Below are 23,971 nucleotides of genomic sequence, written 5' to 3'. Positions count from 1 at the left end.
GCTGAGTAATAACTGAATCTGATAAGAATAAGTACTGAACAGGGGGAGGTGTGATTTCCATTTCATGAAAAAGTACTTGCAGAGAAAGGAAGTACAAATGTTCACAGACCGCGTGGGAAATGCTCTATCTGGGAGGAGGGTGTGGCACGGGTGGTAGAGGACCTGCCCAGCAAGCAAGACCCACAGCTCAAAGCTGAGTGGTGCGATAGCACGCATAATTAAAAGGATGCACACAGTCACACCTTAAGGAGATACAGCTGTGTCCTGCTGGGCAGGAAGGCAAGGTGAAGGCTGACTGGTGATGCCCTGAACCTTAGGACACAGCGCCCCCTTCTGGGCAGATGCAGCTTCCCACCAGTGACAGATCCATTCGGAATTATAGCCCTGCCTTGAGCCTCTGTGTGTGTGTGTGTGTGTGTGTGTGTGTGTGTGTGTGTACCTATCCCTCGGCTTTTCTCACTCAAGGCTGCCACCCTATCCCTTGAGCCACATTGCCACATCTGGCTTTCTGCTGGCTAGTTGGAAATAAGTCTCTTGGATTTGTTTGCCCAGAAGTGCTTCAAGCCTCTAGGTAGTGAAGATTAACAGGTCTGAGACACGGGCTTCTGGTGTCGCTGGGGACTTTTGCAAACAGATTCCTGTCTCTCCCACGGAGGATTGCACAGGTGGAGAACACAAGCCCTTTGGAAGAGGAGAAAACCAGCCCTCTGCCACTCCTCACAAACCTTCCTCTCAGTCAGGTATGAGGGTACACAACTGTAATCTCATGAGGCAGAGAGGAAGAGGACCAAGGTAAGAGGCCACCCTAGGCAAAGAGTTAGCAAGACCCCCACCCCGCCTCAACCAATAAGCCCCTAAGGCTTGAACTCAGGGCTTGGACTTCGTTCCTGAGCTTTTGTGCTCAAGGCTAGCACTCTGCCACAGCTCTACTTCCCCATTTTTCCCCTTTCTTTGTGTGTGTGGAGGAGTGGTTAATTAGAGCTAAGATTCTCAGACTTTTTTTTTTTTTGGCTGTGCTGGCTTCAAACTGTGATCCTCAGATCTCAGCCTCCTGAATATCTAGAATTACAGATGTGAGTCACCAGTCCTTCCTTCTTTCCTTCTTTTGTTTCTTTCTTTCATAATTTCCTTTTTTTGTCAATTGTGGGGCTTGCACTCAATCACTCTGGATTACAGCATCACTTCTGGTTTATGGTGCTTAATCTGAGATCCTCAGATCTCAGCCTCCTGAGTAGCTAGGATTACAGGTGGGAGCTACCTTTTAATGTGGTCTTAGCTTTATGATTTATCCAGGAGAAACTCCCAAGAGTATCCTGTCTGTCCTTCCCTTTCTGGCCTCAAAGGCCCTGCTCTGCCCTCTGGTGGTCATTACCAGCAACTGCAAGGAAAAAAAAGAAACAAACCAGAAGTGGCCACTTGAGGGGAGCTGTACTCTGCTTAGCACAGATTGAGTCTATTAGGTGTTGTCTCAAAAGGAGACAAAACGTCTGGGCACATGCTGAGGTTTCATGCTTGTAAGCCTAGCTACTCGGGAAACTGAGATCTGAAGATTCCAGTTGGAAGCCAACCCCTGGCAGAAAAGTCTATAAAGTTTGTGAGATTCTAATCTCCCCTTAACCATCAGAAGTGAAAGTGGAGCTGTGGTTCAAGTGGTAGAATGCTAGCCTTGAGCAAAAAAAGTTCAGGACAGCACTCAGACCCTAAGTTTAAACCTTCAATTGTGGAGGGAAGGAAGGAAGGAAGGAAGGAAGGAAGGAAGGAAGGAAGGAAGGAAGGAAGGAAGGAAGGAAGGAAGGGAGGGTGAAAAAGGAAATAGAACAAAGAGCAGGACACCAATGGCTCACCCTCATAATCCTAGCTACTCAAGAGCCTGGGATCTGGAGGAAGACAGTTAAAAGCCAGCCTGGGCAAGAAAATCCATGAGGCTCTGATCTCCAAGTAACTAGCACAAAGTAAGTCTGGAAACATGGTTCAAATGGCAGAGTGCCAACTGAACAAGCACATGGCCTTGAGTTTAAGCCCCTGGCTCTTTCCATTGGTTGAGGGGACACTCAGGGCATGATGGGAAGACGCATTTGAATGAGAGAACCCAGGGCATTATGGAAAGAAGGAGCATTTGAATGGTAGCTCAGAACACTCTGGGAACAAGAAGGGCCATGATGTCACGCCTACCAGCTACATGTTAGGTCCTCCACTCTTTGTCCCTTTTATCTCTCAAATGAAACCTGCTGGAATTGTTTTAAGAAGGAGAATACAGGGGTTACAGAGGCACAATGGAGGAGGTGAGGATGACGGGCGGGGGGGGGGTGGAAGTATCACTATGAAACCCCTCTTGTACAATGAATGTGTGTTGACACACAAATGTAAGATGTTTACAAAGCAGTGCCCCCTCCCCCGTGTATTTCCTCTTGGGGGTCCCCATGTCAGGGAAGAGGTGTAAGAAATAGGATTTTTCTCAACAATCCATTCAGGGCCACCATTTTCCCAGAAGTATGGTCCTAATATAGAAATTTCCACCCCCTGTGCTGCCATTTAATCTCCTGTAGTCCTGGGAGGCCAGGAAAGGGAGACTTGTGGGTGATGAGGGAGAAAGGAGAGCAGGGAGAGAAAGACTGCCCTGGCAACATGGCTTCCTGGGAGAAGCCCTGAGCGTAGAGCTGGGCCCAACCCCCCCACCCCAAAGCAGCCCTTGGCATTGACACTTAAATCCACAGAACTAATGAGCAATACCTGAGCTCCTTCCTTATTGTCCCCAGTTTTGGGGACAACACTGACTGGCACCACATTCAAATGCAGAGCTTCCTCTTTGTTTTTCAAGAAAAAAAAAAAAAGGGAACTTTTTAAAGGAACAGCTCTTGGGTTAGTGAGAATTTCCAAACCAGGCACCAGGGGCTCAGGTCTGTCATCCTAGCTAATCAGGAAGCTGAGATCTGAGGACCAAGGTTCAAAGCCAGCCTGAGAAGGATTCCGATTGTGAGACTCTGCTCTCAGAAGTAGAGCTGTGGCTCAAGTGCTCGTAGAGGACCAGCCTTGGACAGCATCCAGGACCTGAGTTCAAGCCCAAGTACCAGCAAGTGTGTATACACACACACACACACACACACACACTCACACGCACACACACACGTACCAGACGCCATATCACCTTTTCCATCTCATTTCCTAGCCATAACAGCTCTTTCCTCACTGCTAGCAACCCCATCTCCTCACTCAACCTCCAATCCCGAGGGAAAGTCACTACCCATTGATGCTACATCTCAATAAACAGCCCTCACACGTGGAAGATCAAATACGGCCTTTTCCTTCCTTCTCCATTTTCCTGACATTGACAATGGAGGTGGCTTTGGTGATAACCAAGCCTGAACTCCACTTGAGCACCCCAGCTTTCCGCACACCAACAGCTGCTCCCAGTCTGCTTGCAACGTGATCCCAGCTGGAATCTGCTAGACTTTGCTTTATCCTAAAGTTGGACTTCCGGTCATCTTTGCTGACCTTGGCCTGTGAAACCCAATGGCAATGGGTTTGCAAGTGTTAAAGTAGGGGAGCCTTCAACCAACAGGCTTCAGGGAAGAGCAGGCCAGCCAGCCAGGCCCTCAAAGAAAAGAAGAACGGTGGCCCGGAGGAGTCAACTTTCCACCATAGCGTAGCTGGTATTGAAATACAGCAACACCATGGAAGCACAGATGGAGTCAGACCAATTCCCCAAGATGTGATTCTCTGGATCTACCATTTTCTATAAATTATGCACTTGGGTACAAAAACTCCATTAGTCTAAATTGCATTTTTGGAGAAGAATTCAGGAAGGATGAGCCCAGCGCTGCTAACAGCAATTATCTCTGGGGACACAGCTGAGTCGAATGAAGACAACACTGTCATTAGTTTATAGACTGGCGTGTTACTTTGCTGCCTTTGGAAGCTGTTCTTTTTTTTGGGGGGGGGGGATGTCACTACTAAAACACTCCTACAGTGAAACCTGCCAAACAGAGAGGGAGGAAGGGAAATGGAGGGATATATTTGAGGTCTCACCAGCCCCCAAGACTTGGCCAACAGCTCACATTAGAGACAAGGACAATAAGTACCCAAACCCTGAGTTCAAGGCCCACTACTGGGGCGGGAGGAAGGGGGGGGGGAAACATCACTGTTATCTTTTATTGTTTTGGTTTTAGAATTTTGTTCTGAGGAGATCTGATTGGTCTTTATTAACTTCACTGGCACAGAGAACTTTCTTGTCCCAGAGGGGACTTCCTAGCGAAATCCCATTCAGATAAGTTGATGGTGGTGGCAGTAATAGTGATATGGGCTTGAACTCAGGGCCTGGGCGCTGTCCCTGAGCTTCTTTTGCTCAAGACTACCACTTGAGCCACAGCGCCACATCTGGCTTCTGGTGGTTAATTCAAGACAAGAGTCTCACAGACTTTCCTGCCCAGGCGAGCTTCAAACTGGTATCCTCAGATCTCAGCCTTTTGAATCACTAGAATTACAGACACGAGCCACCAGGGCCGGGCTTCATTACAGTGACCATGTTTACCTTCCCAGCATGTCATCTGACCTTGAATGAATCATGAAAAGTACCGAATACTTCTGATTTTTATTTATATTTAAATAAAGAAGGCAGGGACTGGTGGCTTCCACCTATAATCTCAATTATTCAGGAGGCTGAGCTCTGAAGATCACAGTTCAAAGACAGCCTGAGCAGAAAGTCAGAGAGACTCTCATATCCAGTTAACCAGCAAGGAAGGAGAAGTGGAGCTGTGGCTCAGGTGGTAGAGCGTCAGCCTTGATGAAAAAGCCAAGCAAGAGCAAGAGGCTCTGCATTCAAGCCCTGGTACCAGCACACAAAACAGAGAGTTTAGATGTGTTGGAATTCATGGTTCAAGGTAATGCCAATCAGGAATAAGACAATTACTTGGTTCTTGTCATCACCAGAAGTCCCCCTACGTCCCACTATTGACGCTGCAGCAAATGACCCTGCACTAAAGGTCAAGCCAGTTGCCAGATCCACTGAATTCACCCCCCCCCCCCCCACACACACACACCCCGACCCGGGGAATCAATGCAGCCACTTGCTGCTTGGATGTGCATCCACCAGAGGGCGCCATCACCCCTCTGCGAGATGTCTAACCACATGAGCAGCTTCTGCATTCGATAGCAGCAGCCAGCCAGGTCTGCCTGCCTGCCTCCCTGCCTGCCCGCCTGCCTCCCTGCCTGCCCGCCTGCCTCCCTGCCTGCCCGCCTGCCAAGTTTTATTTGAACACACGCGCATTCATTTTCACTTGTTCAGTGCAGCTTTCAAACTACGGTAGGAGTTCAGTAGTGCTCACAAAAACCAACACTCCTCGAAGCAAAAAAAAAAAAAGACTAACCAGAGCCAGCCACCACTGGCTCACGCCTGTAATCCTAACTACTCAGGAGGCTGAGATCTGAGGGTCGTGGTTCAAAGGCAGCCAACGAAGGAAAGTCTGTGAGACTCTGATCTCCAATGAACCACCTGAAAACTGGAAGTGGAGCCATGGCTCAAGTGGTAGAGCACCCTAGCCATGAGGGGAAAAGTTCAAGTCAGTGCCTGGACCTTGAATTCAAGGCCCAGGACTAGCACAAAGGAAAAAAAAAATAGAGAAATGAGGGATGAAAAGCAGTCTTGTTAACTGAATTGGGGGCCGGGGTAAGTTTACTAGGGATTGAACTTAGAGCCTTTATGAATTGGTTATTTATGAAATAGGATCTCACTTTTATGTCCAGATTGGCCTGTGCTGCAGTCCTCCTATTTGTGCTTCCTTGAGTGTCTAGGGCACTTCTCACTGCTCGGCCATTGTGTTTTCCCCACTGCTGGGGTGACAGGGATACAGCTCCATGCTCAGTCATTGACTGAGATGACGTCTCAAAAACTCCGATGCTCAGAATGGCCTTGAACAGCAATCTCCAAATCTCTACCTCCCGAGCATCTAGGATTACAGACTTGAGCCACCACACCCTAGACTGCCATCCCCACTGCCCAGAAGTAATTACCACCAAGAGTTCTTCCAGTGTTCATAAACGTATCTACACCTATTACTGGCAACTTTTTAAATGACTATTTGTAAGACTTCAAGAAAAAATTATAATAAGTCAATGTCCAGTCCTAGAAGATTCTTCTTTGTTAGTGTAAAGAAGCTATCTAGAACATCTAACAATGTTTCTATTCTGTTCTCAGCTCTGAGACACAAACTCAGGTCATCTTCCCACCAAAGAAGGGCAATCAACTTTCTTTCTTATTTCTTTTTTTTTTTTTTTTTTTTGCCAGTCCTGGGCTTGAGCTCAGGGCCTGAGCACTGTCCTTGAACTTTCTCAAGGCTAGAGCTCTACCACTTGAGCCTCAGCACCACTTCCGGGTTTTTTCTATGTATGTGGTACGGAGGAATAGAGCCCAGGTCTTCATGCATGCTAGGCAAGCACTTTAACCACTAGGCCAATTGAAGTCAGGGCCTAAGTGCTGAAATGAGTTTTTGTTTTTTTAACTCAAAGCTGATACTCCACCACTTTAGCCCCAGCTCCACTTCCAGCTCTTTAGTAGTTAACTGGGAATAAGAGTCTCACAGACTTTCCTGCTCCAGCTGGCTTTGAACCATGATCCTCAGATCTCAGCTTCTTAAATAGCTAGGATGACAGGCTTAGGTCACCAGCACCTAGCCAACTTTCTTCAATGCCCGCTTTCTGCTGCTTTAATAAAAAGGCCTAAAGCAGGCTCAGTAAAGATTTGAATGCATTGGATTTGCATGTCATGAATAATAAATGATTTCTGAGAGCTTATCTACAAGCCCAGTGGTAGAGTGCTGGCCTTGAGTGTAAGACTATAGTTTAGAGCCTCGGAATTACAAATACTTTTTTTTTTTCTTCTGGGCAACATTTTCAATATTCTACTTAAAGGAGGATAAGGGATTAAGGAGTAGATGCTGGAAGTTCTGAGGGGGAAAAAAAACTTATTATTTCTAGAGTTAGCACAGAATCAATTGCAATTATAATCAGTTACAAGGAACACACATCCACTTGCTGTGTATTAAACGATTCAGTAACAAAAGGCCAAAAGTGCTTTGGCAGGTCCACATCGTTCCTCAGGATTCAAGATCTTTCTCATTCTTAACACGTAACTTCAGAACTCATGAGTGCATTTACCATGTGTGCAGTAGGGGGGAAAATCCCACAAAGGAAGCCAAGAACATGCAGATGCACAGGTGGATACCTGGCCACCCGAATCCAACCTGCTTTCCAGCCAGGCACCCATTGGAGGATCAGACCTGTAATTCTAGCTACTCAGGAGGCTGAGATCTGAGGATCACAGTTCAAAGCCAGCTGGGGCAGGAAAGGCCATGAGACTCTTATCTCCAATTAACTACCAACAGACACTAGCTTTGAGAGAACACACACACACACACACACACACACACACACACACACACACACTTCATAGACAGCTCCTAGCCCAGAGTTCAAGTCCTGGGCACTGTCCTTGATCAGTTTTTACTCAAGGCTAGCACTCTACCCCTTGAGCCACAGCACCACTTCTGTTTTTTTCTGTGTATGTGGTACCAAGGAATCGAACCCAGGGCTCCACGCTTGCTAGGCAAGCACTTTAACCACTAGGCCACAATCCCACGCCCAGGATGGCTTCTTACCCAGACCTATATACAGCAAGACACCACCCCTGTCCTGTGCATCTTCCATCCACTTTCCTTTCTGTTCCTGCCTCAGGACCTTTTCTCTTGCTTTGGCCTCTACCTAGGAGGCTCATCCTCTTCTGACTTGCTGTCAGTCTTCAGGCCACCAACCCAAATGTCCCCTCTCCAGAAACCTCCCTGAACACCCCACTCTCCTGTCTGCAAAATCACACTGGCCCCACAATTTGTACAGCATTAACCTTTACCTGAACTTGCATTCTCGTGTATTTCTTTCATTGTATCGCCCGTCTCCCTCTCTGGAATGTAAACTCCTTCTCAGTGGAACTGTGTATCATGTTCATTCCTGGAATATACTTACTGATAGCTCAGTACTGGCATGCCAAAGGTAGTCTGGAATATTAATGACTAGATTAATCATTCATTTATGCCAAACTGAGTCTGAAAATATTGCCCGGAGTCAGGAAAATTAGGAGGGCTCTCAATGAGAAGTTGATGGACAGAATATTGAATTCAATTTCTGCAGGACATGCAAAACACCAAAAGAGGAGAAAGCCTCCAGTGAGACTCACCAGATGGTACAGTATCTAGCTGTCTTTCTACAAACCTGAAAAAGACAGCTGTTTTGAAAGAGTTTGGGAGGAAGTTTTTGTCCTTTTGTTTAGTTTGGTTTTTGTCAGTTGTGGAGCTTGAATGCAAAGCCTGGGTCCTATCCCTCAGCTTTTTCTGCTAGTGCCTTATTACTTTGAACCACAGCACCACTTCCAGTTTTCTGGTAGTTAATTGGAGATAAGAGTCTCGCAGTCTTTTCTGTCCGGGCTGGCTTTGAACCTAGATCTACCAATCTCAGCTTCCTGAGTAGCTAGGATTACAGGTGTGAACCACCAACACCCAGCTAAGGGAGGAGTGTTTTGAAAAGATATAGCACATATCTTCCCAAGGGGAAGAAAGCATCACCCAAGGAGGAAATAAAAGGAGGGGCAAGAGCACCCTAAGAAAAAGAGGAACTCCCTATCCAAGGAGCTGACAGTGAGCAGCAGAAAAGCCATAATATCAAGGGAAAAAAAATCCCAATGTCAGCACCCAGCGAGGTGAGACCAGAATAGACATTGGGCAAGGCGGAAGTGACATTTTTTTCAATCTAATTCCTATACTACCACACACACACACACACACACACACACACACACACCCCAAAATAAATCAATAATGTAGCTAGGGCCACAGCAAGCTATACCATTATAAAGTGTCTTTTTTGTCAGAGCATTTTGCTTTCTTTCTGTTAATCTTGAGAAAATGGTTTTTCTTCAGGGTTTCTGCTTTGGCCAGGTGACTTGGCCCTTGTTAATTAAACTGTAGTTATATGTATCCTTTTCCTTTAACTAAGAGATTCCAAGTGATTTTTAACATCTGGCAGTTCTGACTCCATGCAGGTGCACCTGGAGTGGTAGAGAGACACAGACCAGAAATAGGGAGAAGAGGCCTGGTACTCAAGTTCAAGATGGGAAGTGGCTTTCCATGGAAAGCTGCAGGCTATCATAGGAAGTGACATCAGGGAGTGGGTGGGCCTCTCCCCTAGGGGGCGGTCTCAAGAAGTTGATGGGCAGGAAACAGGTGGCTTCTGGGCAAAGAGGTCATTCTTATTCATTTGAGTGACCTGTGTGGCTTCCTTCAGGTATGGGATAGTAGGAGTGGACGCCAGGAGCTTAGGAAGAAAAGTAAAAAGGTGACTACAGTCCATTTTGTGATATCCTGGAATATTAATGGGTGAGCGTTTAACTGGCTAGGGAAGTGATGAGAAAGAGATGGAGGGTGGAGGGAGAGAGAGTGCACCAAAGTCTTGAAGTACAGCAATGTCAACTGATGTTCTCTCCAGAAATGACATTTTGGGGGCCACTGGGGCTTTCTTTTCAAGTTGATGCCCAAGCCAGGTGGCTCTCACCAATAATCCTGGCTGCTCAGGAGGCTGAGATCCAAGGATCATAATATGAAGCTAGCCTAGATAGAAAAGTCCATGAGATTCTTATCTCCATATAAACCATCAAAAAGCCCAAGGTAGATGTGTGGCTCAAGTGGTAGAGTGTTGTCACTTCACACACCAACTAGAGTTATCAATACTAGCAGGAACTCAGAGAGATGGGAAAATGCAAGTGTTTCTAACTTGGCTTAATTTGTAAAGGAAATCTCATTTATCAAAATTAATAAAGCTCAGTTTTCTAAGAACATCACGAGCCAGCATACCGAAAGATGAAGGCACATTTATGCTCATTGCGGCACTCTTCACAATAACCAAGTTATGAAATCAACCCAGACGCCCTGCAATAAATGAGTGGATCTGAACAATGTGGTACCATACATAATGGAATTTTACACAGCCAGTAGAAAGAATATTATGCCATTTGTAGGGAAATAGATGGATCTAGACCAAATCATGTTAAGAGGAATAAGCCAAGCTCAGAGAGACAAATAGCACATGTTTTCTCTCATATGCAGAAGCTATATCTAAAATGATCAATTCTACAGGTTTCCAGGCATTCACACACAGCCAGACCAAAGGAGGACTGACACTCTTTGGAGAAGAACACAACAATGCCTCTGTGCATCTGATCATACACAATAATGAAGTATACAACTTGTGGATGGGGATGAAAGGAAAAACTGGGAGAATGAAAGGGAAGGGGTGACATTGTCCAAAAAGAAATATATTCTTTACCTAACTTATGGAACTGTAACCCCTCTGTACATCATCTTTATAATAACATTAAAAATGTAAGCTCAATTTTGAGGTTAAAAAAAAATGAAATGAAGTGAGTGTTGGCTAATATATTAGCCTTGCACTGTGGCCTCGGCTGGGTGGCTGTGATTTGTAATTTGAGCATTTACGAGGCATGAGGGCCCCAGAGTTTCACTTAGAGGGAACCGTTTTTATGCCCAATAGTTTATAATAAGCCTGAAGATGAGAGCAAGCTCAGCTACCTGTGTGAGTTTTGTTATTGTTGTTGTTGTTGTCAGTCGTGGGGCTTGAACTCTGGGCTTGGGCATTATTCCTGAGATCTTCAGCTCAAAGCTATCGTTCTACCACTTGAGCCACAGCACCACTTCTGTTTTTTTGCTGATGGTTCACTGGAGATAAGAGTCTCACGGACTTGTGTGCTCCAGCTAGCTTTGAACCTCGATCCTCAAATCTTAGTCTCCTGAGTAGCTAGGATTGCAGGTGTGAGCCACCAGATCCTGGCTTACCTATGTGATTTGCAGGTCTTGATCGCTGTCGATGATTCTTGCTGAAGGTTGCAAAGTGACCACAGCCCGCTTAGCTCCCACCTGATGCAACAGCAACAGTGTCTTTCCCTGAGCTACAGCTTCCTGGGGTTTTGCACACTGGGACAGGTGACAACATTGCACACTGGGTGTAGTACTGAGGACAAGGACAGAGTCCCCCTCCTAGAGGTCTTTCTTTTCTTGATAGTATTAGAGTTTGAATACAAGGCCTTACCTACATTTGCTCAGCTTGATCTCTTTGGGGGTACTACACCACTTGAGCACTACCTCCCACCTGGCATTTTGCTGGTTAACTGGACCTGGAGTCTCATGGACTTTTCTGCCCAGGATGACCTTGAACAGCGATCCTCCTCCAGATCTTAAACTCTTGAGTTTAAGAGGATTACAGACATAACCACCTGTGCCTGGCTTTCTAGTGGTCCTTAAGAGCGAACTGTGTCTCCATCGTGGGTTGAACAGAACAATCTTTTGAGTTATCGTGGGTGTTGGTTTTGGGGAACCTGCTGATGGGAACGAATGCTGAGGTTGTAACAGCACATTAGAAGATGCCTTTGGACTTCTGCAGATGGAGTATAAGCAGAACTGAGCTGTCGAGAGTCAAGCAGTCTCATGGATTGCCAGCCCTTTATTGCTTCGGTTTTATATAATGTTTTAATCCTCCAGGCCCCTGTTCGGTTTATATCGGGCCAATTGCTCTTTTAACAGGAGGCTGATGGGGTCTCATTTTATCAAGTCAATTTGTGAGTATCAAAAGCTCCACTTTAACTGCGTTATTTATGATGTCAGAGGATCCCTGCTCTGTACAGGATATGTTACAATAATGGGTACTCTTGACTTTGGGAAATTTATGCTAGGCTACTGTTAAAATGATTCATTACCACATTCCTTGGTTTTAAATGTGGATAGCTTTTACAAGACCATATAGGCAGAATGTGTTTAATTCAATGGGATCTCTAAAGTCACTAACTGCAGCCCAGGATCTATTCTGCCTGCTGTGGGTAGGACCAGGAATGTCTCCACAAAACTCCTGTGTTAAAAGCTTTGTCTTGGGCTGGGAATGTGGCCTAGTGGTAGAGTGCTTGCCTAGCATGCATGAAGCCCTGGGTTCGATTCCTCAGTACCACATACCCAGAAAAAGCCAGACGTGATGCTGTGACTCAAGCGATAGAGCACTAGTCTTAAGCAAAAGAAGCTCAGGGACAGTGCCCAGGCCCTGAGTTCAAGTACAGGAAACCCTAAAAGCTTAGTCTTCCGCCTGTGCATCTACTAGGAGAGGGTTGGCAGGAGGTGAAGTCCTTGGGGGCGTGGCCTGCAAGGAGACCATGTGCATCCTGGCTGCCATGAGATGAATGGTTTCCTATTCCTAGTACCTGCCTCAGGCCCAAAGCAACAAAGCTCAGGGACCACAAGTTGAACCTCTGAAACCGTGAACCAAAAGTAAGCCTTGCCCTCTTATTCAGTGGGTTATCCCAGGCATTTTCCTCTCTGTGACAAAACATATGGAGTTTTGTCAGCGGGGACACATTAGAATACTGCTCTAGAGGCACAAAAAGTCAATCACTGGCCAGGCACTAATGGCTCAGGCCTGTCATCCTAGATGCTCAGGAGACTGAAGTCTGAGGATCGACGTTGGAAGCCAATGTCAGTAGGAGAGTCCATAAGACACTTATTTTCAGCTAACCACAAAAGAAGCCAGAAGTAGAACTGCAACCTTGTGACTCAAGGGCAGATGCCAGTTTTGAGTGAAAAGCCTAAGTGACAGTGCCCAAGCCTGAGTTCAAATCCCGGGAACAGCACACAAAAAAGCCAACCATTGCCCTTTTCACTGTATTGGTTATGTAAATTGGAAGGGGATGTAATACTGGGGGGGGAGCAGTCTCTCTCTCTCTCTCTCTCTCTCTCTCTCTCTCTCTCTCTCTCTCTCTCTCTCTCTCTCTCTCTCTCTCTCTCTCTCTCTCTCTCTCTCTCTGTAGCCCAGACTGGCCTCAAACTTGAAACTTCTTCCCCTCTTCTTCCTTCAAAGCTTGAATTATAGTGCATATATACACTTAAGTTCCCTTTAGACTGAAACTTTTTTTTTTTCTGGTCCAGACAGGGTGGGGGGGATATGAAGGATTTGCACCTGCCTGAAGCCTTTATTCCTCTTTTTGTGTTTTGTTTTGATTTAGACTTTGGCTGCCCGAAGCTGTGGTTTTAGTTTCTTATCTCTGGTAGATAAAGGGAAAGCTAGGGGCAGAATCTTCTCTGGGCCACTCCCTCCACCCCCAGGGAGACAACTGATTTGTGCCTAACCTGAGGTTTGAACTCAAGGCCTGGGCACTGTCTGAGCTTTTTTGCTCAAAGCTAGTGCTCTACCACTTGAGCCACAACACCACTTCTGGCTTTTCGATGATTCATTGGAGAACAGTCTCAGGGACTTTTCCTGCCTGAGTTGGCTTTGAACCTTGGCTCTCAGATCTCAGCCTCCTGAGTAGATAGAATTACAACAAGCATGAGTTACCAGCGACAAACCTCCCTGGCTATTTTTCCTTTGAGTGATATCTTTAATATGACTTGTGTTTCTAAACGGCTAAAATTTTCCTTTCCCTCTCCCTGTTTGCCTGAAAAGCCTTTGGTGGCTCAGTGGTTCCAGCTGTAATCCTTTGACATCATTTATTAATCTGGTGGCTCCCCATTTACAGACAGCTACCACCCCATCCTAGGGCTGGAACCTTTAATAATAGGTGGGTGGGCCATAATGGAAGGTGATTGGGTCACATGGGACACCCCCTCTGGAAAGGACTAATGTAGTTCTCTCGGAAATTCGGTAACTTCCCCTGAGAGCAAAGCCATTTCCCATTGTCTACCATCCTTTCTCACCATATGACTGTGCCTTCCTTAGGCGGCTGGGTCCTGTTTCTCCTCCTGTTCCTCAAAGGAGGGAGAAAGGATAAACAAATGCAATCATGCTATTCAGTGCTCACTGTGTGGAAAATGAACCATATAACTTGTGGGCAGGGACGGGAAGGGAAAACTAGAGAAAAAAGAAGGAAGGGATAACACTGTTTAAAAAAGAAATGTACTCATAGCCTCATTATGTGACTTATGAAATAATATCCCCTGTGTCCAACACCTATTTTGTGGGCCTGGGCACCATCCCTGAGCAATTCTGCTCAAAGTTAGCTCTCTACCACTTTGAGCCACAGCACCACTTGTGATTTTTTGGGTGGTGTATTGGAGATAACAGTATCACAGAGTTTCCTGCCTGTCTGGCTTTGAGCCTCCATCCTCACATCTCAGCCTCCTGAGAAGCTAGGATTACAGCACCTGGCCAGCATTAATTGATATTAGGATGAACACCAAATACACTAGTGACTCACAAGTATAATCATAGCTACTCAGGAGGCTAAGATTTAAGGATCAATGTTCAAAGCCAGCCCCAGTAGGAAAATCCATGAGACTTTTATATCCAATAAACTACACAAAACAAAACAAACTACAACAACAACACAGAAATGGAGCTGTGGCTCAAGTGGTAGAGCGCTAGCCTTGAGGGGAAAAAAAAGCTTCAGGGATAGCTCTCAGGCTCTGAGTTCAAGCCATATATATTTATGATTTTTTTAATTATATTGAGCCTTGCAGCAGTCCTTTGCCTGGCAAACCTTTGGACTTTTCTCTCAGTTATATGAACCAATAAACTTTTATTCTTTCTTATGCTAGTTAACAACTGAAGAAATCCTGACCCACACAGGGCCAGAGTCCACACTTAGAGATGGACCAAGGGCCTCAGCTAAGATAAGCCAGGCCAGCCCTCAGGAGAAGACAAGATTAGTTGTCCAGTATCACTGCAGTGTCCTACCCAGTAAAAGCAAAGATGTGTGAGGAGACAGAACCTTAAATACCAAGGGGCATAGCAGCTAATAAAAAGGACCTAGAGGACCTGGAGCATGGCCTAGTGGTAAAGTGCTTGCCTAGCATGCACAAAGACCTGGGTTCAAGTCCTCAGTACCGCATACATAGAAAAACTCAGAAGCGGTGCTGTGGCTCATATGGTAGAGCGCTAACTTTGAAGAAAGCCCAAGGACAGTGCTCAGGCCCTGAGTTCAAGGCCCAGGACAGATTTAAAAAAAAAAAAGAACCCACCTGTGGCTCTGACCTATAATCCTAGCTACTCAGGAGGCTGAGATCTGAGGATCATGGTTTAAAGCTAACCCAGGCAGGAAAGTCCATGAGACTCTTAACTCGATTAACCACCAGGAAACCAGAAGTGGAGCTGTGGCTCTAAATGGTAGAGCATTAAGTAGCCTTGAGCTGAAGAGCTCAGGGACAGTGCCCAGGCCCTGACAGGCAAAAAGAGTGGGGGAAAGGGCTCAGGTTCAAAAGCAGATCCCCAAAACTCCAGCCCTCAACCTATTTTACTAATCCACACAGAATTTCAGGGTCAGTCTCTACCAAGAACCCAGTCTGCAAGTTGTCTTTGGATCATTGAGATTCTGTTGCCATTGGGCAGGAGAGGCTAAGGACAGAGAGGGCTTCTATTTGAGACTCAAAGCCCGACTTCTTTCCTGATCTCTTAGAAAGAGGTAATAAATGACCAGGCACCAGTGGTTCATGCCTATAATCCTAGTTTCTCAGGAGACTGAAAATTATAGTTCAAAGCCAGCCTGGGCAGGAAAGTATGTGAAATTCTCATCTCCATCTGACCACCAAAAAGTTGAAGGAAAGGTGTGGCTCAAGTGGTAGAGCACCAGCCTTTAGCAAAAAAAAAAAAAAGTTGAGCACCAGATCCTGAGTTCAAGGCTCAGTACTAACACACACACACACACACATACACACACCATAATTGTGGCAAAAGTAGGTCTGTCTACACAGTGACCCTACCTCTGTCCCTCCGTCCTTCTATTTCCTCTCTTTCTTCTATTGGCTCTGCACATCCTGTCTCCGATTCAGTCAGCTTGACCAGCAAAAGAGCTTCCTCTAAAATCCCCAGCTCCTCTTAAGGATTTGCACATGGGTGTTTCTAGAAAGTTCCAGGACAATCAAAGCTGCTGCTTCAAGCTGAGTCCAGTTCCAGCACCCTCCCCTGCTCCTCTCCAGGAAAAAACAAAAACAAAATCCCTCTTTGAATGAATGCTGCTTTTTTAATGTACAGAAGTGATATATAGATATCCAATTGATAAACTTAACTGTGTCAATCGCATATGGAGTCCATAGGTATACAAATGCAAATTGAACACCTCTAATCTGAAAACCTGAACTTCAAAATGCTCTCAATCAAGAGGTAAAGTCCCACACCTGACTTCACGTGCAAGGTCAAAGTCACACACATGACACACTAAAAAAAAATATTGCACAAAATTTTCCTTCAGGCTATGCGGAAAAAGGATGGACATTACTGAAAGCCGGTGTGGTACTGCACACCAGTAATTACAGCACCTAGATTCACAGGTGGAAGAATCATGAGTTCAAGACGACCTTAAACATAATGAGATGGAGACGACGTCTCAAAAAAAAGAGAAGCGCTAAGAGATCTCAGGATGGTACTTAGTTCTCATTTTCCCCCAAGATACAATTATTCCAAACTCTGAAACAAACCCAAAGTATTTTGGGAAAGCAATACTCTGTCATAAGGAAATAATAGTTGAGCTCTGATGACTTCACAGATGCTACCGGCCCAGAGGCATTGATAGATAGCAGCCTTCCAGAAGCTTCTAGATCAATGTTTCTAGAAGTTGAACCATGGCCCTCTAGTATCAAAATCACTTACAGAAGATGGAGATTTTTTTTCCTGGAGGCTCAGAATCTCTCCCAGGAGAACAAAGCGTCTGAACTTTTCCATTAGATTTATTTTACTATCGTGAGAAGTTTCAAAAACTCTATAATGGGAAAAAATGAGGTATAGGGTGCCAGTGGTTCACACCAGTAATTCTAGCTACTCCAGAGGCTGAGATCTGTGGATCACAGTTTCAAGCCAGCCCACGCTGACAAATCTGAGAGATGTTTATCTCCAATTAACCATTAAAAAACAAAAACAAAAACAAAAACAAAAAACAAGATAGAAGTAGAGCTGTGGCTCAAGTGGTAAATTGCCAGCCTAGAGTGTGGGAAAAAAAAGTTAAGTAAGAGCTTGAGGCCCCAAGTTCAAGCCCCAGCACACACAGAGTGACTAGCTATAAAGAAACGCTCTTGGGCCAGAAGCATAGGCTAGTGGTAGAATGCTTGCCTTGCATGCATGAAGCTCTGGGTTTCATTCCTTGGTACCACATACATGGAAAAAGCCAGAAGTGGTGCTGTGGCTCAAGTGGTAGAGCTCTAGCCTTGAGAAAGCTCAAGGACAGTGCCCAGGCCCTGAGTTCAAGCCCCAGGACTAGAAAAAAAAAAAGAAACACTCTCTTCTCTTGCTCTTTCCCACTTCTCACTTTCATTCCTCCCCCCCTTCCTCTCCACATCTCATCCCAACTTATCTCTATAGACAAATTTTCCCCCACAAAACCTCAGGGAGAAGAAAATGTCTAAGATGTCTAATCAGGGCATTTTATTCTCCACGCTCTACTTTTAAGTGGGGTCAAAGACTACATAAACAAATATCCCTCAAGTAGAAAGTACTTGGTGCCCTTGAACAAAATCATAAACCACTCAGGAACCAAATATCCTCATTGCCACCTTCTCAACTCAGCTATGACACTCATTTGTCACACTCGTGCGTGCTGTGCTGTGATATAGGTATAAAAATAGAAAAAAGCCAAGTGCCAGTGGCTCACACCTATAATCTTAGCTACTCAGGAGGCTGAGATCTGGAGATCACAGTTCAAAGCCAGCCTGAGCATGAAAGTCTCTTTTATAACCAATTAACCACCAGAAAAAAACAGAAGGGGTGTTGTAGCTCAGAGTGGTAGAGTGCTAGCCTTGAGCTGAGGAGCTCGGGGACAATGCCTAGACCCTGAATTCAACCCCACAACCAACGAAAAATAAAATAGAATAAGGTAGAAATATGGTTGATTCACCACTTCCAGACAATTCCCAGGTCCTGTGGTCCTGAGATGCATAGTCTTTCGGTGACCTCAGGCTCCCTCCAATCATAAAATGACAAAGCAATAGATCTTTACATGAGTCCTCACCACCCCCAACCACATAGAACCAGGTCTTTGTGTTCTAGATGTTTTAGGTTGAGATAAGGATTTGAAGGCAGGGCCAGGAGTTCGGCCTGGTGATAGAGTGCCTGCCTAGCATGCACAAAGACCTGGGTTTGATTCCTCAGTGAAACACACAGAGAAAAAAGCTGGAAGTGGTGCTGAGGCTCAAGTGATAGAGCTCTAGCCTTTAGAAAACCCAAGGACAGTGCCCAGGCCCTGAGTTCAAGCCCCAGGACTGGCAAAAAAAGAATTGGGTCATGCCTGTATTCCTAGCTACTCAGGAGGCTGAGATCTGAGGATCAAGGTTCAAAGCCAGCCCGAGCACTAAAGACCACAAGACTCTTCTCTCCAATTAACCTCTAAAAAATGGGAAGTGGGGCTTGGCTCAAGGAGTAGGGTGGTAGCCTTGAGCTGAAGAGCTCAGGGACAGTGCCTAGGCTGAGTTCAAGCCCCATGACCCACCAAAAAAAAAAAAAAGCATTGGAAAGCTGGTCATTGGTGGGTGAGATCTGAGGATCACAGTTCAAAGCCATCTCCGTCAGAAAAGTCCCTAAGACTCTTAACTACATGAAAAAAAAAATGGGGGGAAAAAAGGCAGAAGTAGAGCTATGGTTCAAGTGCACTAGCCTTGAGCAGAAAAGCTCCCTGAGTTCAGACCCAAGGACTTGTACCTGCCCCACCCCCCCCCAAAACAAAACCAGCACTGGTGAAAAGAAGCTGTAGGCACAGCTGGTTCTGACAGCCTGGGGTATCCTTAGGAGAGAAGAGGGGGGAGGTGGCCTGGCTGTCTCCCACAAGCATGGCTAGAGAGCTGGGCTGCAATCTATCATGATACTCTACAAAATGTGCACTCTGCTGTGTGGCGTGCAAACCACTCACTGTGAACACACCAGGCTTACTTCCTGGGACTTTGAATAAATTCACACTCTTAGGAAAGCCTATATTGTTTATTGTATTTACATCATATTGTGTTTACACAGATGGCATCAGTGACAAGCCATTTAAGAGGCCAAGTTTTAGGGGTCCTTCCATTTGGTCAACCCAGCAGTAATTTTCATGCTTTGCTAGAGCAAAACTTTCTCTCCCCTCCTCTCTTCCCCTGTCAACAGTATTTTACTCTCTTTCAAGCCACCCCAGGATCCCATCCTGAATCCACAAACCATACTTCGTAGATCTGGGAATTAGTGCAGGACAAAGGCTTGATCGATTACACTGTTCTATTCTCCTGGAGATAAGAAAGAAGATTGGGGGTGGGGAGGTAGAGGGAAGTGGGAGTCCAATACTGCTTTTCTTTAGAATTCGAGAAATAAGGAAGGCTTTCACCACTGGGTACGGCATGGAAATGTAAGCCTAGAGCCATGATGGTCATATACTTCCATCAGGGAACAAACCTTCAGAGAAGAAAAGAAGGCCAAAAGCAAAGAGAGCTGTGAAAATTCACACCCAATGATATCATTTGGTGCCTGGAACCAGCTGTTCCTGAAGACACATACTTCCACACTGCCTCATCATGGGAATCTGTAAGATTCCTCTTCATACTTCAGTCCCTTTAAGCTAGATTTTTCAGTCACTTACCAACCAAAAGATTATGTAGGCAGATGGACAGTTCCGAGATCAAATGAGCTACCCAGAAGCACCCGCCCTTCCAGCTTCCCCACCCCCTTCTCATTGCCTCTCAAGAGAGTTTATTTCAGAAGTCAGAGAATATTTTCAGGGCATCTTGCCACCATGGGACTGAGGGATGTACCCCGAGCAGATTCTGGCTGGCAGGCAGGATGACACACACACATAGGTCACTTCAGGATCCGGATGCTCATTTTTTGTTCAATGTTCATCTTCTCCAAGGTCTGGGGAGAGATAGATGTGGTTGACACAGGAGGCTCCAGTCTCAATCCTTTAACCTTCCAGCCTCTTTCCCAGGGCCCTGCCTAGGGCTCCAAGAGCTCCTGGGGACAAATGTTGTTCTGCCCCCTTTCCTTCCCTTCCCTTCCCTTCCCTTCCTTTCCCTTCCCTTCCCTTCCCTTCCCTTCCCTTCCTTCTTTCCTGCCTTCCTTCCTTCTTCTCTTCCTTCCCCAAAGGCCTGAACACTGTCCTTGAGCTCCTTTGTACCCAAGGCTAGCACTTTACCACTTGATCCATAGCTCTCTTCCTGCTTTTTGGTGGTTTATTGGAGATAAGAGTCTCACAGACTTTCCTGGCCAGGCTTTCTATAAATTGTGCTCCTCAGATCTCAGTCTCCTGAGCAGCTAGGATTCTAGGCATGCGTCAGAGTTCCTGGCTGCCCGCTTTCTTTGAACTTCACTTCCCTGTCCATCAGTCCCAAAAGACACCTGACATAAACTTTCATTCCCCAGGGACATTCCAACCTTGGCGAATTCCAGGAAGGACACAGCCCCATCCCCATCTTCATCCGCCTCCTGTACCGTGCGGTCTGTGATGCTCTCCAATTGTTCCTCTGTCACCTGGACCCCAACCATCAGCCGGAGAACCTGGGAAGTGAAAGAAGAGATTGTGGTAAGCCAGGCAGGATCATGAGTTCAAAACCTGCCTATCTCAAAAACAAAATTGAGGCTACGAGCCATGGCCCTAGGTTCAATCCCCAGTACCATAAAAAGGAATGAGAGAGAAACTACAATAAATTTAAAAAAAAAAAAAAAAAGCTTCTCTCTCAAGACAGGGTGTGAGTGGAGTGGTTCATGCCTGTTATCCTAGCCAAGGATCCTGGTTCAAAACCAGCCTGGGCAAGAAAGTCCATGAAGCTTTTGTCTTTAACTAGCCAGCAAAAAGCTGAAAGTAGAGCTGTGGCACAAGGTGGGCAAAAAGAAAAAAAAAAGCCAAGCAAAAATGCAAACACACGCACACACACACACACACACACACACACACACACACACACACACACACACCATTCTCCCATCCTTCAAGCCTTTCCTGTAACGAGTAGTGATTTTACAGCATTCTATAGCAGTCTCGCCTCCTTACTAATTCCCCGACTTCTGCACCATCCAATCACCCTGGAATCCCTAACTTCAACAGTGAATCTGCCCATGCCCATCACAGCAACGTACAACCCAGCCTCCACACATCTCCATCTCCCAGACCTGAAATCCAAGGAGCTACCCCATTCTGTCATACCTGCTCCCACTTCTCAGCTTGATACCACCAGTCCCTGGGGGCTTGACAATGGCCTTCTTGTGTTCAGATCACACCTCCTAGGCAAAATTCCTGACCTCTTTCCCCATCCCTGTCCTCTTGAAACATAGACACTGGGTCTAAGTGGTACCATCTTGGCATGTTATCAGAAGGTGGGGATTTTCCGAAAACTCAAGGTGAAATTCCACTTCCCTGTCCCCACCCCCAGGTGACAGGTGCCTGAACTAGCAGATGGGGCTAGGATTTGGATAATAGGTTCCCGGATCTGCCAGATCTGTATCATGAACTCGGGAGACTTTGAACTCTCCAGCTCCTTGGGACCTAGCCCCTTAACCATGACCCCATTTAAGTCTCTCAAACCCTGCCACCATAGCATCATGTCTACTGTCTCCTGACTCTCCTCAGGATACTGTGGCATCCCTCTTCAGATCTCCATTTGAGTTGATCTGGTTTGTTGAGGTTGTTTTTCTGCTTTTCTTTTACTCTCCTACCCTTGTGGTAGTGTTTCAGGAGTGTGGCCTAGTGGGAGAGTGCTTGCCTAACATACAGGAAGCCCTGGATTCCATTCCTGGTACCAAATATACAGAAAAAGCCAGAAGCGGTGGTGTGGCTCAAGCGGTAGAATGCTAGCCTTGAGAAAGCTCAAGGACAGTTTTCAGGTCCCGAGTTCAAGCCCCAGGACTGGCAAATGTATGTAAATATATATATATATATATTTATTTTTTTGCCAGTCCTGGGCTTGAGCTCAGGGCCTGAGCACTGTCCTTGGACTTTCTCAAGGCCAGAGCTCTACCACTTGAGCCTCAGCACCACTTCCGGCTTTTTTTTTTCTGTGTATGTGGTACCGAGGAATCGAACCCAGGTCTTCATGCATGCTAGGCAAGCACTTTAACCACTAGGCCAAACTCCCGGCCCCCTGGCAAATATATTTTTTTAAGTACTAAGTGCATTTGTGGGTTCAAGTGGGACAAGTCAGCTCCCAGGAGTGGGCATTCTAATAAAGACTCCAGATTTGACCTCTCAAAATTTGGCTTCTCTGTATCTCCAGATCAAATTCCCCTTTCAACACAGGTAACTACATTTCCAATGACACTTCCCCCACTCCCTCACCCCGATCTCCCAGCTAACCCACATCCACTCCTCCCCCTGGTTCTTCCTAAGCTCCCCCCCAGCCCCACAGCGCCCCTCCAAAGCTCCCACCCTCCAAGCAGCATGTCCTGCCTTGGAATTCCCCCCACCACCACCCCCCACCACCAAACCTGTAGCATCTCCTGTCTGGATATCTTCCCATCTCCATCCAAGTCGTACAGCTGGAAGGCAACTGGGGAAAGAGAATGGAGGTGAGATGAGTCCCCTGCTAGAGCTGAGAGGCAGGAGGCCCACCCGGGCACCTGTCTGGGGTGGAGAGACTGGGGGCTGGCTGGGCAGGCGTGCCCCAACACACAACCAGTGAACTCACATCGAAGTTTGTTCATCCTGCTGTTGAGAGGCTCGGGTTGCTTAGGATCTCGGGTTCCCGGATCCTCATTCTCTATAGGGCGAAAATGAGCCAGGACCCTCACAAAGCCTGGGAAATCCACTCGCTGGCTCCTGCGGGGCGGGTGAGGGGTGACAGTGGTCATACTCGTTCCGTCCCTCTGTCCCTTGGTCCCTCCCCCTCCTCATGGGCTCACCCATTAGGGAAGAAGCTGTCGATGATGCGGTCTCCCAGGGGATTCACCGCCAGCGCCCCAATTTGCTGGAGATCCATGCGACTGTAACGACCAAGTTGGAAAGTTGGGGGGGGGGATCTGTCAAAGGCGTCCAAGAGGGAGGAACGGAGTTGGGGAGACAGATGGGAGGACCAGCGGCTCCCCCTCACCTCAGGTAGCCCTTCTGGTTCCTGTCCAGAGCTCGAAACCGGTGGTAGAGACGGAGCAGGCTGGCCTGAGAGACTACACGAGGGAATGAGGGACGAGGTCACACACACACACCCGGGACGCGCACGCCCTCCGGATTGTGGGGTGCCTCCATGCCTTCCCTGCACAGATGCAGCTGATGGGGCTGGGATCAGCTTGGGGGAGATCTAAATTTGAGATCCGGGTGGTTCCTAGAGCCGCCTCCCATCAGAAAGCCAAAGAGCCAAAGCGCACCCCCTAATCACCAAACAGCCCCCCCAAAACGAGATCCTCCCTGAAGAAGGACTTCCAGGACCTGTGAATTCACCCCCACACCACCCCACCCCACGCGGGACCCTGCGATCGATGGCAGACACCCAGGAGGGGGTCTAGCCCCTGGGTAGGCAGGAGTGGGGGCGCAGATCGGGACCTGCAGACCCATCCATCCCTCCAGCGCGCGTTCCCGGGGTCCCCACGCTGCGCCCCGCCGCCTCCGATTCCCAGCCCCGGGGACTCACAGCCCGTGTCCCGTCGGATGTCGTCCACGTCGGGGATGATGGCGACGTGGGAGCTGCGCGCCCCCATGCTGGAGCCGGAGCCCAGCGCCCTGCGCCCTGAGCCCTGCGCCCGGCCGGGGACCCAGGCGCGGCCACCCCGTGACCCCTGGGATCGAAGGCCACAGGCCGGCCTGGCAGACAGCCAGGCTACAGAACCCCGGCGTTCCGCGCCTCCCACCTGCGACCCGGCGGGGAGAGAACAATGCCCGGGGCTGCGGCCCAAAGCAGGCGCGAACAACGGGTTGTTTCAGTCCTGAGATTGAAGCTGGCTGGGGAGGAGCTGGGCGAGGCCCGGGCACCTCCCTCCTCTCCTCCTCCTGCTCCTCCTCCCCCCCCCAACTCCT

At 47.2% G+C, this 23,971-nt stretch overlaps 1 protein-coding gene across 1 annotated transcript; it reads right to left on the bottom strand.

The window, feature by feature from the left end:
- Positions 1 to 18,983: 18,983 nt before the first annotated feature.
- Chp2 (calcineurin like EF-hand protein 2) lies at positions 18,984 to 23,765 on the bottom strand. Its single transcript, XM_090357701.1, has 7 exons — positions 23,589 to 23,765; positions 23,055 to 23,127; positions 22,867 to 22,947; positions 22,653 to 22,783; positions 22,453 to 22,514; positions 20,407 to 20,529; positions 18,984 to 19,887 (listed from the first exon to the last, which is right to left on the bottom strand). The coding sequence occupies exons 1-7, from the start codon at positions 23,653 to 23,655 to the stop codon at positions 19,834 to 19,836; spliced, it is 591 nt and encodes a 196-aa protein (XP_090213827.1). The 5' UTR covers positions 23,656 to 23,765; the 3' UTR covers positions 18,984 to 19,833.
- Positions 23,766 to 23,971: the final 206 nt, after the last annotated feature.

The sequence above is a fragment of the Megascapheus bottae genome, chromosome 25 (assembly GCF_031878675.1).
Source record: "Megascapheus bottae isolate mThoBot1 chromosome 25, mThoBot2.hap1, whole genome shotgun sequence".
Lineage (NCBI taxonomy): Eukaryota > Metazoa > Chordata > Mammalia > Rodentia > Geomyidae > Megascapheus > Megascapheus bottae.
This window is presented reverse-complemented; position numbering and strand designations above follow the sequence as displayed.